Source organism: Brachyhypopomus gauderio, chromosome 5, assembly GCF_052324685.1.
Source record: "Brachyhypopomus gauderio isolate BG-103 chromosome 5, BGAUD_0.2, whole genome shotgun sequence".
NCBI lineage: Eukaryota > Metazoa > Chordata > Actinopteri > Gymnotiformes > Hypopomidae > Brachyhypopomus > Brachyhypopomus gauderio.
This window is the reverse complement of record NC_135215.1, coordinates 36249374-36265717: the sequence shown is the minus strand read 5'-3', so window position 1 is coordinate 36265717 and position 16344 is coordinate 36249374. Positions and strand designations below refer to the sequence as shown.

At 43.4% G+C, this 16344-nt stretch overlaps 2 protein-coding genes across 3 annotated transcripts in view; one reads left to right on the top strand and one right to left on the bottom strand.

Annotated features, from left to right (window-relative positions):
* The first annotated feature begins 25 nt into the window (after positions 1–25).
* Positions 26–4579, top strand: slc35b4 (solute carrier family 35 member B4). The gene is made up of 10 exons (XM_077007624.1): positions 26–230; positions 471–584; positions 820–922; positions 1230–1279; positions 1844–1925; positions 2052–2112; positions 2257–2366; positions 2451–2526; positions 3183–3258; positions 3447–4579. Exons 1-10 carry the CDS (start codon positions 154–156, stop codon positions 3691–3693), a joined length of 996 nt encoding a protein of 331 aa, XP_076863739.1. The 5' UTR covers positions 26–153; the 3' UTR covers positions 3694–4579.
* A 7666-nt stretch (positions 4580–12245) lies between these two features.
* gpr22b (G protein-coupled receptor 22b) overlaps positions 12246–16344 on the bottom strand; it is a 5286-nt gene continuing 1187 nt past the window's right edge. The window contains exons 2-4 of one of the 2 annotated variants that reach the window (XM_077007618.1): positions 15090–16078; positions 14073–14292; positions 12246–13942 (exon numbers count right to left, since the gene is read on the bottom strand). In XM_077007618.1, coding sequence (XP_076863733.1) covers positions 12571–13942; positions 14073–14292; positions 15090–15171 — 1674 coding nt within the window. In that variant the 5' untranslated portion in view covers positions 15172–16078 and the 3' untranslated portion in view covers positions 12246–12570. The remainder of the gene's footprint in view (positions 13943–14072; positions 14293–15089; positions 16079–16344) is intronic. The other variant, XM_077007619.1, reaches the window with a different exon arrangement.

The following is a 16344-nucleotide window of genomic DNA, read 5'->3' as shown; positions in this document are numbered from 1 at the left end:
AGACCCATAACACTTTACACACGTCACCCACAACGAAGCCGGGGTTCGTGTTTATTGAGTAGTTTGTGTTCACTGACAGTCCGGCACGTTTGTGAGAATGTCAACATAATCCGAGAGACTTTAATCTGGGATTAACCTGTGAACCCCGCAGACATGAACACGGTCTTCGCGGTGACTCTAGTGTTTGTTGGATGCTGCAGTAATGTTGTGTTTTTGGAGCTGCTGGTGAGGTATGTACAACTTCTCCTCCCAACATCTGTGGATCTCCTGAACTAGTTTCATTATTAATAATCTCATTATATTAATAATCTCATTATATCCTCATCACCGTGTGTGTGAGTACAGCACACAGCTGCTGCATTCAGTTTTACTGACCTGGTTGCCCAATATCTTCATGTTTCTGTGCTGGTGTCTGTATGTCTATGATTTTAACAGGTTTCTCCAAGTTCACTCTTCTGTTATTTCCACAGGGATCATCCAGGCTGTGGGAATATTGTCACATTTGCCCAGTTTGCTTTCATTGCGTTGGAAGGGTTCGTTTTTGAAACGAATTTCGGACGCAAGAAACCAGCCATACCTATTAGGTATCCACCTGATATACACCTGATGAAAACACCATATATTGATCACTCCTACAAGAACACACAGGACACACATCATATCTATAGCTTGGTTAAATGCATGGTCACTTTGTGGATAAATATCTAGTTAATGTATTACTATTGCTCATATAATAGGTACATATTATGTTGTACATTTCAAATTGAAATTGAAATAAGTGTCTTTGACACATTCTATGTTCTGTTTTCTCCTCCCCAGTAACTATGTGATAATGGTTACCATGTTTTTTACTGTAAGTGTGATCAACAACTATGCCCTCAATTTCAATATCGCAATGCCACTGCACATGATCTTCAGATCTGTAAGTCCATTTTTTTCATTCTTAAATTTCTCAGAGTATTGACATACACCTGGCTGTGTAATTATGATCATTATATGCTTCGGTTTAAATCTTTTTTGGCCTATTGTAAGATTATCAGGTGGTCCAAACTTCAGAACAGATACCACATTGCTTTTGTTTATACTTTGCCTTAACAGTCAGTAATATTATTGCTCTCATTAAAACCATTATAATGTTGTAAAACACCAGTTTTTATGGGATGGCAAAATGACAGATCCCAGAAGATTAATTACATTTGACAACTGATGCTAATTGTCTTCCTTTCTAGGGGTCTTTAATAGCAAACATGATTCTAGGAATCATCATATTGAAAAGAAGGTAGGTTAGTTGTGTTAGCTAAATATTCAATTCAGTTTCATTTCTCATGTTCAACAATTTGTTAATTTCTCTATGCTGCTATTATTTCTCATTCCTTTTATAAATAGCTTGTCATCTTACAATTTATATTCTCTGTAGTGTCTCGGCTTTGTATTTTCATTTACATTTACATTTACGGCATTTAGCAGACGCTCTTATCCAGAGCGACTTACAAAAGTGCTAAGTGTTTAGTCAGAATATGCATCTCTATCTAGTATAAACAGGTTTAAGTCCAAACTACTCAAGCTCAAGCACTGCCATAAACAGTTGCCAGTGCTGATACCTAGAAAGAAGACAACAAAATATAAGATTAGACACAGAGCAATACCTAGCAAGACTGAAATACCTACAAGACTACATTAGCAAGTGTTCCCAGAGATAAATTTTGATGGACTTGTGTAATTACCGGTTGAATTATCATTCGCACTCTTTGCATATCAGTACCAATCACTTGAGGGCTGCTGAATGATAAATGGATGATAATTCATGGTATTACCAATGGGGTGTTTTTTGTGTCTGTTACAGGTATTCTACGAGTAAATACCTCTCCATAGTTCTAGTATCAGTAGGCATCTTCATCTGCACTGTTATGTCTGCCAAACAAGTGGTGAGTGTTCTCAGAGTCTTTGCTAAACAAGCTGAAAACTTGAGCTCACACTGTAAAAGATTGTAGTAACCTTGTCTACTAGCACCTCTTGTAATGGTGTTTGTTGTTGTTGATTTTCATTCCTAGAGTTCTGTAAAGGGTGCTACAGATGAAGATGGGGTGCATGTCTTCCTACACTGGCTGTTAGGTTAGTGTATTACTGTTGGGTACTATAGTGCATTTAGTGTTGTCTGTTTTTGGTGTATGCCCATGTACTGATTTTTTAATTTAGTTTGAATTGCTAATGTCATTACACTGTAGTTGGGGACTGACCTGAAACTGCTATTTAAAGGTATCGCCATGCTGACATTTGCCCTGCTATTGTCTGCAAGAATGGGCATTTTCCAAGAGACTCTGTACAAGAAGTATGGCAAACACTCAAAGGAAGCTCTCTTCTATAATGTGAGTGAAGGTACCTGCTAAGAAGCTGTCTTATCCATTTTCTGTTCCATGTTTATTTCAGTACAATGTTTCTGCTTCTTTTAGCATTGCCTGCCTTTGCCAGGATTCCTGCTGCTTTCAACCAACATCTATAATCATGCGGTACTCTTCAGTCAAAGCAGTGAGTCCTACTCCACCTTCTTATGCACTTAAGCTGTTATTATATGGTACTTTAGGACTCCTGAGTAACTCAGCCAGTGAAGACATGCTATGCTCCATGGACGTAATTTTGATTTCAAAAGTGGGGGGGACATGGATTCGTCGCTATTTAAATATTTGGTTTTAATCGTAAAAACTGGGGGGGACCAAAGCCGGCTTTTGAAAAAGTGGGGGGGGGACATGTCATGACATCCCCCCCCAAAATTACGTCCGTGCTATGCTCGATCCCTCAGACCTAAGATTCCCAGCGATACCATAGCCCCCTGAACCCAATAAAGTACAATTAGTCATGCAGACATTATCGTAGTTATTGTACTCCACTGAAATGAGAAATGTTGACCTGCAGGTCAGGTAAGCACAACTCAGCAAGTCTTGCTTTGCTCTGTCCCGCTAATGTGGCTGTATTTAATAGCTTGTCTGTAGGTTACACACTTCTCCTGCTCTCTGGCACTGGGGCCAGACATTCCCATTAATGACATTCGTCATTAATGTACAGCGTTGATGAAAATTAACATGACTAACCCAGGGACAAAGAGAGGCTTTAGAGATAGTTTTACAATGAGTCCATGTTCTTCTAATTGCTGGTGCGTTTATTATGACCCTAACTTTCTCCTGAAGGTCCTGTGGAGATCCCCATAATTGGTCACTCTGTCCCGGTAATGTGGCTGTATTTAATGATGAATGTCATCACTCAGTATCCTTTCACTAGCTCTTTCCTGTATATACACTGACTTGTAATACAAATAGCACAATCCTCTCAGTATACTATACTATTCTTGTGAAATGTATGATATTCTTTAGCCTTTCTTTATGTTTTTGATTTGGCAGTTTTGTCTGTTTCTCTTTTGGTGACTCGCTATACCCCTTGACCCTTCCGCTCAGATATGTGTGCATTCGGGGTGTGTTCATTCTGACCACAGAGTGTACGTCTCTCACCGTAACTCTGGTGGTCACACTGCGTAAGTTCCTTAGTCTCATCATCTCTATCCTGTACTTCCGAAACCCCTTCACCGTGTGGCACTGGGTGGGCACAGCGGTGGTGTTTCTGGGAACGCTGCTCTACACAGAGGTCTGGTCCTGCTTCCGCACGCCAGTGAAAGGAGAGAAACCAGACAAGAAGACAGAGTAGAAGCAAACCTCATTTAGGGGGTGTGTGTGTGTGTGTGTGTTTGTGGGTGCCTATGTTTTGCAGTGAAGTTTCACTGCTAATAAAGTATGTCTGTGGGTAAGTTAATGGGGTGATTCTTTAGAAAATGTCTGGCTATGTGTGTGGGATTTCTCTATGTTAAATTAAAAGTTCACCACACAGACTTGGTAAACTGCTAAAATTGTACCAAGTGTGTGTGTAACTGGTTTTCAAACAAGTCAATTCGCACAAAACCTACCATTGTTAATGGGTCTTCCGTGGTAAGTGAGGGTATCTGAAATTAAAAATGATTTTCAAGTTCCAATATCAATGTTATTGGGAAGAATTTCAGGACCTACGGTTGTAATCAACCTTAATTATTCTGGGCTACTACCTTGCCAGTTGGTAATTTGGTTAAAATGTCAGTGTCTGTTTAAAAACAGAAATATGAGATAATTAACTCATAATACTTAAAAATGCAAGACTAAAGACCCAGTCCAGTGTTATTAGTATATACATGACAACCTATTATTTTCATTAGGATTCTTTGATCCCTATCTAGAATACATACTGCTTATAGTATGTGGAAGCAAAGTTTGATTTTGTACCTTTTGCAACTGAAACTGCATTTTGAACACAGACATTTTAAGATGTAATTTTTGCAACTGAAGAACACATCTGGTTAGGATGGTAAACCTCATGTCTGTTTGTTTTATGTTGATTTAAATGTACTGTATTTTTATGTTGATTTAAATGTACTGTATTTGTATGTATAGTTGTATTGGGGGATCTTACCCAGTACGTTCTAGAGAATCTTTGTCACACTCCCAACAAACTTTGATCACCTTTACATCGTTCTTTAGTCCTCAAATAAAACAATGCTTCTTTACTCTTGTTTCTTCTACTTTTTCATCAATCACAATTCATCTACAATGTGGCTGTTTTTTCACCCAATCTTTAATTTTTGTTGGCATTTTTTAATGATTTTAAAGACACGAACACGACCGAGTCCTATACAAAAAACGTATTTCACACAATATTTAACAATCGTCAGGTAGGAGTTGTCTTGGCTACTCAATGATTTTGTGTATTTTTTTTTGTGCATTTAAGCCTTTTCCATGTTCTGACATACAACAAAAGCTACACTAGGAAAAGTGTGTCACAAGAATACATTAATTATCTAAATGTATCTATTGCCTAAAACGTATATAGGAGTTACAGCTGAATTTCTGAAGTCAATCTTAAAAGTCTTGTAATGTATCTTGGCTACAGCAATGGAGAAAATTGCTTTAAAAAGTAAATTAAGTAATGAAATAAGCTGTGATCTATCTATCTATATATCTATCTATCTATATATATATATACACGCACACACACACACACACTATATTGCCAAAAGTATTTGTTCACCTTCCTTGCCTCACATCTGAGCTTAAGAAACATCCCATTCCTAATCTATAGGGTTCATTATGTCATTGGTCAACCCTTTGCAGTTAGAACAGCTTCAACTCTTCTGGGAAGGCTGTCCCTCTGCTCCGTCAGTTTATGTGGTCTACTACATTGTGGCTGAGTGGCTGTCGTTCCCAAGGAAAGGAGTGAGTAAATTTCACGACTGGATTTGTTGCACAGGTGGCATCCTATCACAGTTCCACACTGGAATTCACTGAACTCTGAGAGTGACCCATTCTTTCACAAATGTTTGTAAAAATTTGTATAAGTGAGCGAAAACTTTTGGCAATATAGTGTATCTAAAAAATTGTCAGCGTACAAGTCCAGTGTGTTGCTCAAAACAGTTTCTCAACAAATCCAGCAAAGAGATTAGCACAAGATTTTCCCATTGGAACACCCGTACTGACTCCTCTTATTTGTGAGTAGTACTGACTCCTCTTATTTGTGAGTAGTACTGACTCCTCTTATTTGTGAGTAGTACTGACTCCTCTTATTTGTGAGTAGTACTCTTGTAAAGTGAAGCAGTTCAGATTCAACACAAGTTCAGTCAGTCTGAAGAGAATCTCTGTAGGAGGTTCTTCTCGTATCTTGCGTCAAGAAAATGTTTAAAGCCATCTTCATTAGGAATGGTTGTGTGTAGATATTAATGTGTGTGTGTGTGTATACATGCTCTAGTAGGAGGAGAAGAGGCTCAGGACCAAACTCAAGCTCTGCTCCAGGCTGAGGTTCAGAAGGTTCTAGAAGAACAGCCAGCAGCCCTTCAGCAGTCTCTATTGTGAAGGAGCATATGAAAAAACTCAGGACAAATGCTTATATTCCAGTATTACATAAACCCTGTTCACCTGCACTGTGTGTGTGTGTGTGTGTGTGTGTGTGTGTGTGTGTGTGTGTGTGTGTGTGTGTGTGTGTGTGTGTGTGTGTGTAGAGAGGGGAGTGAAGTGTACAAACACTTCAGTGTGCTCATATGTTCATACACAAGCAAAAAAAAAATTGTGTATATTTATTTTGATAAGCTTGCCAAATGTCACACCAACCCATTTTTATGCAATTAACAAGCAAGCTTTGTTTATACTGTAAAATTCTTTACTTTACAATAGCTTTGGGTAATTGGACTCTATCAATGCATCCAGATGTATTAATGTCAGCACCTGCAGTTCCCTCCCCCGCCTCCAGAGGTCCTCCTCCCTGGAATTCTAGGGTTGCCACGATTCTTCCACAGATCTCATTAACTAATGATCCTGTCTACTTATATTCCTCCTGGTTCACCTTGTGAAATATTGTTGCTATTTAGTGTTTGCATACGGAGTGTTTTTTTCTAGTCTGTCATTTCTCCCTGTGTTTTTCTTTTTGCCTTTTGTACTCGTGATAGAATTAAGATGTAGAGAACAAACAGTGTAGTGAAGCTGAGTGATGCCTCTACTCACTCCTCACTCACTCTCACTCCCGACTCATTCTCACTGCTCACTCACTCTCACTCCCCACTCACTCTCACTCCTCACTCACTTTCACTCCCGACTCACTCTCACTGCTCACTCACTCTCACTCCCCATACACTCTCACTCACTCTCACTCTTCACTCACTCTCACTCCCCATTCACTCTCACCCACTCTCACTCCTCACTCACTCCTCACCCACTCTCACTCACTCCTCACTCACACACTCCCCACTCACTCTCACTCCCCATACACTCTCACTCCTCACTCACTCCCAACTCACACTCACTCCCCACTCACTCTCACTCCCCATTCACTCTCACCCACTCTCACTCCTCACTCTCTCTCACTCCTCACTCACTCACTCCCCACTCACTCTCACTCCCCATACACTCACTCACTCTCACTCCCAACTCACTCTCTCCTCACTCACTCTCACTCCCCATTCACTCTCACCCACTCTCACTCCTCACTCACTCTCACTCCCCACTCACTCTCCCTCCTCACTCTTTCACTCCTCACTCACTCACTCACTCCCCTCTCACTCCCCACTCACTCTCACTCCCCACTCACTCTCCCTCCTCACTCCCCACTCACTTTCACTCCTCACTCACTCACTCCCCACTCACTCTCACTCCTCACTCACTCTCACTCTTCACTCACTCACTCTCACTTCCCACTCACTCCTACTCCTCACTCACCACTCACTCCCCACTCACTCTCACTCCCCACTCACTCCACTGCCCACTCTTCCTAAAGTCTGTCTCTCTCCTGTTCTGTCCAGGCTCTGTGCTCACTGGTAAAATATTCGTATTCTGTGTCAGCCTCCGGAGGATTAGAGTAGGTGCGATGATCAGTGATGACTGCACGCCCTTGAGCGGGGATCATTACTCAGATGGTTTTAGTAGGGTGCGCAAGCAGGTGAAGGTTCTGCAGAGGTCCGTCGGGTTTCAGCGAAGTGTGCGTTGTACCTGTGTGTGCAGGATGTCTCTCTGGACTCCTAGAACAGCTGTACAAACTGGAGCAGAAGAAAAGAGAGCAGACACTGCAGCTCTCCTGGAGGGAACATCTCCAAGCTCACACTGAGGAGAAAGTCATAAATAGCATAAGTCTAACACACAACACGCCACTGCTACACTAATACAATACAATACAAATGTTATTTCCAGAACAGCCATATTCTCAGTGCATTTAGGAAATTGACATAACATGGTGATGCCTTTATATATTTTTCTCTTTCTCTCATGTCATGTGGACTGAGTCAAAATACAGCGCTTCAGAAAAAGTTTGGGACACACACACACTCACTCACACACACACACACACAGGCATGCCACAGTTCTGTGCCCCAAATAGCGTATTCCTTAGGAAGTGTTAATCACATCTGAACTTTTCAGATAGTGTTTGCACTATTACACCACTGCATAACCAGTAATGAAAAATCACACTGACATCCCTGTTAAAATAGAGAGAACTTAGAATAGAAAAAAATGGTGGTGTAGTTCTGGCATATGTAATAAAATGTCTTCTGGCCCTGGTGTGGAGGTATAAATAGAGTGTAGGATGTGTGTTCTTCACATTTCATGCCTGACAGACCTGCTGCACAGTTGTGCATGTTGGCTGTGTGTGCAGGATCTAAACCGCCACCTGTAAACCTGTAGCCCCTGAATGTGTTGAGAGGCTGTTAATCACAGACCTGGTTCTCATTCTCATCACCTCTCTCTCTGTATCTCTCTCTGCTGAGAGTGAGGGTTTCAAATGTTACATGGAGGGTGTATTCTCCCTTTCTCTAGTATTGCCTCATTGTACATGTGGTGTGTGGACACTGCTAAATGGGTACACCCACTTTATATCATGGTCAGTTTGCATAAAGGTTGCATGAAAGGTGGCATTAAAGGTGGCATTAAAGGTGGCATTGAAGTGCCCAATATATTGTGTTGGTCTTTTCCTATTATGGTGTCAGTGTCTTACCATCAAGGGCCTGGATATATCATCATATACTGTGATTATCAGTACAATGTACCTTTAAATTGGCAGCTATGTTAAATGAAATGATTTGTGACTCATGGTCGAGACGCACTTCTCCTCTCCTCAGAATAAGCACAGATGGCTGTATCGCTGGTTCAGCGGGACTCACTGCATTACCAGCCAGACCAGCAGAACGGGAACGAACATTACAAGCATGTTGGTGCAGTACTACAAGACCAGTCTGTCACTGCAGATTTAAGTTCATTACTGTTCTGCACAGTGATACTAAGTGCTGAGTCCACACATTATTCTGTTGCTTCAGGTGAGGTTGCCATGAGTAGCACACTAGTGTTGAAGGTGTATCATCTTCACCTTCTGATCTGCAGTGACACTCCCAACTACTACTGCAGATTGAGGAAATAATGAATCACTCTGTGTTAATGTCACTGATTGCATGGCTGATGTGTTTGGCTTGAAGCCCATTTCTTAAACTGTAGAGCTGTGAGAGATTTTGGATGCAGAGGGAAAAAAAGTGAATTCAGTTCAGTAAAAACATTTTTTTAGTATTAGCATGTTAGTAGTGCAGTACTGTGCCAATAAGAAATTTCAAACTACATTGAGGAAAATAAGTATTTGAACACCCTGCGATTTTGCAAGTTCTCCCACTTATAAATCATGGAGGGGTCTGAAATCTTTGTCTTAGGTGCATGTCCACTGTGAGAGACATAATCTAAAACAAACAAACAAAAAAAGGGAAATCACAGTGTATGAGTGTTTAGTTATTTATTTGTGTTACTACTGCAAATAAGTATTTGACCTCCTGCCATTCAGCAAAACTTCTGGCCCTCAAAGACGTTAGTCCAGCTCTAAAAAGTTCACCTCCACTCCACTTATTATTCTAAATTAGAAGCACCTGTTTGAGGTCGTTAGCTGCTTAAAGACACCTGTCCACTCCACCCAATCAGTAAGACTCTCCCTCAGACTGGGGCTCCATGTAAGATCTCACCTCGTGGTGTAGCAATGATCCTAAGAAAGGTGAGGAACCAGCCCAGAACTACACAGGAGGAGCTGGTCAATGACCTGAACAGAGCTGGCACCACTGTTTCCAAGGTTACTGTGGGTAATACACTAAGACGTCATAGTTTAAAGTCATGTATGACACGGAAGGTTCCCCTGCTTAAATCAGCACACGTCCAGGCCCGTCTTAAGTTCACCCATGAACATTTAGATAATCCAGAGGAGACATGGGAGAACGTTCTGTGGTCAGATGAGACCACAATAGAACTTTTAGGTCTTAATTCCACTCACCGTGTTTGGAGGACAAAGAATGATGAGTACCATCCCAAAAACACCATCACTACTGTGAATCATGGGGGTGGAAGCATCGTGCTTTGGGAGTGTTTGTCTGCACATGGGACAGGACGGCTGCACTCTATTAAGGAGAGGATGACCGGGGCCATGTATTGGGAGATTTTGGGGAACAACCTCCTTCCCTCAGATAGAGCACTGAAGATGGGTCGTGGCTGGATCTTTCAACATGACAATAACCCAAAGCACACAGCCAGGATAACCAAGGAGTGGCTCCGTAAGAAGCATATCAAGGTTCTGGAGTGGCCTAGCCAGTCTCCAGACCTGAATCCTATAGAAAATCCTTGGAGGGAGCTCAAACTCTGTTTCTCTCAGCAACAGCCCAGAAACCTGGCTGATCTGGAGAAGATCTGTGTGGAGGAATGGCCCAAAATCCCTGCTGCAGTGAGCGCAAACCTGGTGAAAAACTACAGGAAACGTTTGACCTCTGTAATTGCAAACAAAGGCTACTGTACCAAATATTAACATTGATTTTCACAGGTGTTCAAATACTTATTTGCAGCAGTAACACACAAGTAAATTATTTAAAAATCATACATTGTGATTTCCAGATTTTTCTGGAATCTGGAAATTTTTCTGTGGAAGTCTCTCACAGTGGACACCTAAGATGAAAATTTCAGACCCCTCCATGATTTCTAAGTGGCAGAATACTTCAGAGGGTGTTCAAATACTTCAGAGGGTGTTCAAATACTTCACAGGGTGTTCAAATACTTCAGAGGGTGTTCACATACTTCACAGGGTGTTCAAATACTTCAGAGGGTGTTCACATACTTCAGAGGGTGTTCAAATACTTCAGAGGGTGTTCACATATTTCACAGGGTGTTCAAATACTTTTTTTCCTCACTGTAAATGTCCTGCAACATTTGTACACCAGGGTGCGCTGTGGTTTAGAGAGTTCCCATTCTCTGCAGAGTGCTGGAGCTTATCTGGATTCTTAATCACTTCTGGATTACTTGAACAGCTTCTTGTTTGCATTTCTAATCAGAGTTCCAGCAGAAGCCTCACATTGTAGGCTTAGAATATGCAATCTGCTGTTGAGTTTTCCAGGAAAAGGAATTCAATCATTCCATGCAGCCATGGCAGAGAGGTAGAGGTGTGGAGAGAGTAAGAGGGAGAGTCTCCTGTCAGCCCAGGGAGCGTCTCCGCGGGTACAGGACACTGTTCCACTCTGCTCCCTCTTTGTAACAATCTGTCCCCTTCTGATAAAGCTGTCAGACACACGAGTAGAGAGATAGACAGACAGACAGATAGACTGATGCACACACACACACACACACACCGTCATGTAAAACAATAACACCCCCCTCCCAGTATCTCTTTATCACTGTTTTAAACATGGATGTTTGCCCGTGCAAAGTGCAAGCCAAGCACACCAGAATACATTTAATCTCTTTTGATCCTTCCTATCTTAGGCTAAAAATGGCAGCTGAGCCTGGCATTTTGGAACTAATCTCAGTAAACAATAGGTAGGGTGCTGACTTCATGTGCTAATGACCTTTTTGATTGCTCTGGAAAACAAAACATTATGAAAGTCAACATGGGCCCTGCTGGCCAGATTGGATCCCTTATTATTTTTTTTCCAAGTGCAGTCAAAATAGGAATGACCTTGGTCAGATGGGGTGCGCTGGCATTTTATTGGGTGTGCAGAACCAGCACGCAAAACAGCTGCGCTCCAAATAGGAAACTGGCCCCCTGCGTTAGTGAGAAAAGACCCTCTCATTTGTCTCCGTGGCCCCATTTGTGTGAGCTGAAAAGGCAGCGGAGAGTCTGGACTGAGCTCATTCTGACTAGCAGAAGAGTGTATTGATTGTAATTTTTTTTTTCTTTCCTGTAATTAATGCTGGTGTTGTTTAGACTGAACCAGGCCCTGCTGCCGTGCGCAAACATTGATATTTTCTGATCGATGTAACGATAATGTCCCTTACAGCAAATGCAGAACAAGCCAAAGTCACATATCTTACTGTCATATTGATCTGGGCTGTGGGGCCGGGGCGGCGTCCCTAAATTAAGCTGTAGTACAGGGTCTGAATGCCCTTCATCAGCAAAACGAAAGTTCACATATTGAATACCCTAATGTTTCTGAATGAAGGAGGGAGTCGGTTGTATAGCTGCGTATAGCTGCAGTTGTCGTTTGGCTATTGCCCTTGTTCACAGAGGTCGGTAGGCCACACGCTACTCTTCAAGTTTTGTCTGCTGTCACATTATGAACACTGCAATCCCTTAACATGCTGAGCTCTCTGTACTGGGGCAGAGCGACGGAGAAATATGAGCTGCTATCTGGTGGACAGAGGAGCAGATTTAAGTGTCGAGTCCCAGAGACATTTTGTGTCTAATTTATTACAAATACATTTATATGTAATGTAGACTATGGATTCTAATATTGGTACATACAGTTTCATATAGAGTGTATATATACATCTCAAATAATGATATATTTACAATGGTACAAAAACAGCATGCAGGGGTTGTTTTGTTTTTTGTTTTGTTTACAGCACAGTGAATTTTATCCTATTGTACTAAATCTGAAGTTCATATAAATAGTAATAAACTGATACTGAACAATATATGCACATCTAATATAATTTCATCTAAATCACTCTTAAATCAGTCTTTTCCCTTTGTTACCAAATTGCAGATTTGACGATACTGTTTTTGAGGCCGCTAGTCAACGTCTTCCGAGGACAAACACTTTTGTCTGGCCTCGTGATCCTCAAAAGTCACTTTTTTATTCCTCTTTGGGTCAATCCATGAATTCTTGATGACCGAGTTGGTGGGCAGCGGGTCCGCCTCAATAATAGACACCACCCGCTTCTTCATCTTACTCTTAAGAACTTTCTGGAATTTCTGCCGCGTGAAGGCGTACAGTAGCGGGTGGAAGACGGTGGTCCCGTAGGCCATGACCAGGAGGCCCAGCCGCAGCTTGACGGTGAGGTCACTGGGCCCCGTGCTGAGGATGACGCTGTTCAGCACAGTTATGGGTGTCCAGCACAGCAGGAACGTGGAGATGATGAGCAGAGACATGCGGAATACGCGTTTCTGACGCTCCCGCCGCTCACGGTGCCGCTTGACGGCACGACGCAGGGCGATGATGACGGAGACGGAGGTGCGCATGCCCAGCGTGGGGCCACCACCTCCACCACCACCACCTCCACCACCTCCACCTCCACCTGCCCGCTGACCCACGCCGCTCTGGGAGCCGTCCGTGACCTCGGGCAGCTGCTGCTGTGAGGAAGACATCAGTGAGATGTTCTTCTTCCACCGTGTCTTCTTCTTCTTCTTCTTCTGCGAGGCGTGGAAGCGTGTGCCGATGCGAATGTTGAGCGCCTGCAGGATCTTGGAGTAGGTGACCAGCATGACCACCGCGGTGAAGCAGAAGATGGGGATCTGGGCCACCAGGTGGTAGTAGAGGCCCAGCTCCGTGTAGTACTCGTTCACATGAACCACCACCGTCTGGTTGGCTTTGCTCGTCTCTGGTCCCAAGAAACCCACCTCGATGAAGGGCACCAGGAAGCTGAGGAAAGAGAGGACCCAGATGCCTCCTAGCAGGGCCACCGCCCGGCCCATGGTCAGCACGCGGTTGGCCGGCTTGACAGAGATGTCGTAGCGGTCCAGCGTGATGGCCAGCACGTTGGCCGCGGTGGCCACGCTGGCGAAGGACACGCAGGCCTCGTGGAAACAGCAGACCAGCACGGTGTCGCCCTGCAGCGAGAGCAGCAGCACCACGATGGTGAGCGGGATGCAGCACACGCACACCAGCACGTCCAGCACGTGCAGGTTCATGGTGACGATGTTGCTGACCGAGCTGACCAAGTTGGACTTCATGCAGTAGAGCGCCAGCACGGTCAGGTTGCTGCTCAGGCCCAGCACGATCTCCAGCGTGAGGAATCCGGTCAGAGAGACCTGGAAGCTGAGGGGGTACGGGTGCGGTTCTGGCACCGTCATCGCCGGGCTTACGGACTCGGTGATGTCCAGGACTGTGACGTTGCTCATGGTGCCTTTCTCCTCCTGGGCTGAAGGAGGCTTGTGCATTATCCTACACGGTCAGGAGACAGAGTTAGAAACGCTAACGAGAATCAGGGAAATACGGTAGATGTTGTATTGTCAAATATAGTAGCACAAAATAATGCTTAAGGCTGATGGTGGTAACTAGTAAAGAAACTGACCACAAAGGGCCTGATGATGTGAGAAAATAATCATTTTGTTGGACAGCTTGATGAGTTGCTTGTACAGGTCCAGATCCATTGATCATATTGCAGGTGAGATTACAGGTGCAGGTGTAAGATTCACTCCTCGTGTGTTTCTTATCTTTTATACCGCACGCTCTCTTGCTTAGGATACGTCCATGAAATAAGGCATTTGATATTTTATTTAAGATGTTCAGATCTATTAATAAAACAACAGAGTGGAGAAAAAAAAGGAAAAAATGAATGTTACTTTTGTAGGAAAATAGTGATTTCACAGAAGACAGATTGGGGAGGGGACATTTGAAAAGCTGCCTTAGAAAAATGAATAGCTGCAGAGAAAAATGTTGGCCAGTGACATCCGTGTAAGGACTCCCACTAAGGGTGGATGATCTGGCCGTGATCATGAAGGTGCAGCCTTCTGCCCACGTCACCCGCATGTCCACTGTGCAGTGCAGATTTGAGAAATATAGCTCAACTTCATTAGATTCCTTGGTGCAGCACTTCAAACCATCCATTACTATAATGTGATGGCCTGTTGGGTTTCCCACAGTACATTATGGAGTTACATTTTGGAGACGCGCTGTGTCTCTTTTGTATTATGGCTGCACTCACTATATAGTGCTCGGCATTGTGGTTTTCATACAAAGAAGGATACTGATAGCACAGAGATGGGGGGTGGGGCAGGAAGAGAGCATGCATGATGTGAATCTGTTTCAAGGTCAGACCATGAGCAGTGATGTCTGGGTAACACTCCAGGTGACATTACAACAGACAGGAAAAGCCTGGGGATTGTGAAATTATAACATGTACACTAGATCTGGGGCGTCCAATTTGTGAGACGATAGCTGAAGGTGGTGTCTAATTTTTTTGATGCAAAAATGTCCTGAATATCAATATATGAACATTTTGGAACATTTCCTATAAACATTTACTCTGCTACTTATATAGGTGACCTGGGCGTGACCCTTAAAAGCAAAACTTTACAGGAGAACTTACCCCGCTCCTGAGCTCTGGTTCCCTCAGTCTCCGTAGTCTGTGGTTGTCCCAGAACAGTCTGGGAGCAGTCCAAGCTGACCATCAGACCCAAGCATGGCTTTGGAGGGAAGTGTTTTGTGCCTTGCGCCTTGTAATCCAGCAGAGAACTCACACCTCCCAGTCTTCAAAACCAGTTCTCTTCTGTTTTATCAAACTCAACGCAAGCCTAGGCCCACTGCCATGTCCTGGTTTAACCATGAAGAAGCCAGTTTCTGTCTAACCACATCTCAGCAGACCAGATGATGAGTAGGTCATCTATAATGCTGGAATATTGTCTCCTGCTTATAACCTATAGTTAAAATTGGGACTAGAACTAGATACAGGAGTGCATAAAGAGTGCAATTCAAGTGCATCATCCAGCGCAAAAATGTAGAAATTCAAAGATGAATTTAAAATCGCAGTGTCCTTTAACATTTCAGATGCAACCAGTCTTCTATAGAAATTAAACAACTGTGCACCATACCAAGGTGCCTTTCTGTCAGCTGCATTTTGCCATAATTAGGATTTTATGGACGAGGATCATTGATTTCCCATTGCTGATTTGCATAAACATCCACCAAAGAAACCAAGATGTCTTGATCGTGATTCCACCAGTTTCGTGTCATTAAGTGTATGTGAAGCAGTGACTTTCTCCTTGTTACCAGTGTCCCTTAGATCCCAGTTATGTCATTTCCATAGAGAATTATAAATCCAAGCTGAACTGGAAAGGACTTTGTAGTCATTGGTTTTGTGGGTCCATTCCAGTATTTGCTGGTAAAGGTGACGTGTGAGTAGTCTGGGTTGAGCGGCTCTATTCAGGGGTGACCGCCCCACTCAGTGGGGAGGTGATGAGTCCGTTAGCCATGGGTCTGTGCTGAGAGTTGATGAGGCACTGGAACAGTTCAGGTCTCGCTTGTACCGCAAGCTGCTTGAAAAAGATTCCTCCCTCGTGGCTTCATTGCCCCGGCACCCTGACAGGGCAGAAGACAAAGGAGAAGAGTCTTGATGAGTAGAACCACCTGCATTCAGCTCGTCACCAGCCAGCCGACATGCGAGAGCCGGCGTGCACTACCTGAACGCTCCCGCTGCACACGGAGGACACGCATCTCCCCTGGATTTAATTATGGTCTGGGTGAAGGTAAGACGAGGGACAGCTGGGGGCTGCAGCAGACCAGAACCAGACGCTGCATCTACTGTACAAGCTGCACAATTTACAGCCTCAGTCCTTTTTAGGGAA

Bases quoted from the DNA above. Each gene is read 5' to 3' on its own strand.
- slc35b4 (XM_077007624.1), top strand. From the start codon at position 154: ATGAACACGGTCTTCGCGGTGACTCTAGTGTTTGTTGGATGCTGCAGT. The intron at 231-470 runs GTATGTACAACT...TTATTTCCACAG, and splicing joins TTTTTGGAGCTGCTGGTGAG to GGATCATCCAGGCTGTGGGA. The intron at 1,926-2,051 runs GTGAGTGTTCTC...TTTCATTCCTAG, and splicing joins TTATGTCTGCCAAACAAGTG to AGTTCTGTAAAGGGTGCTAC.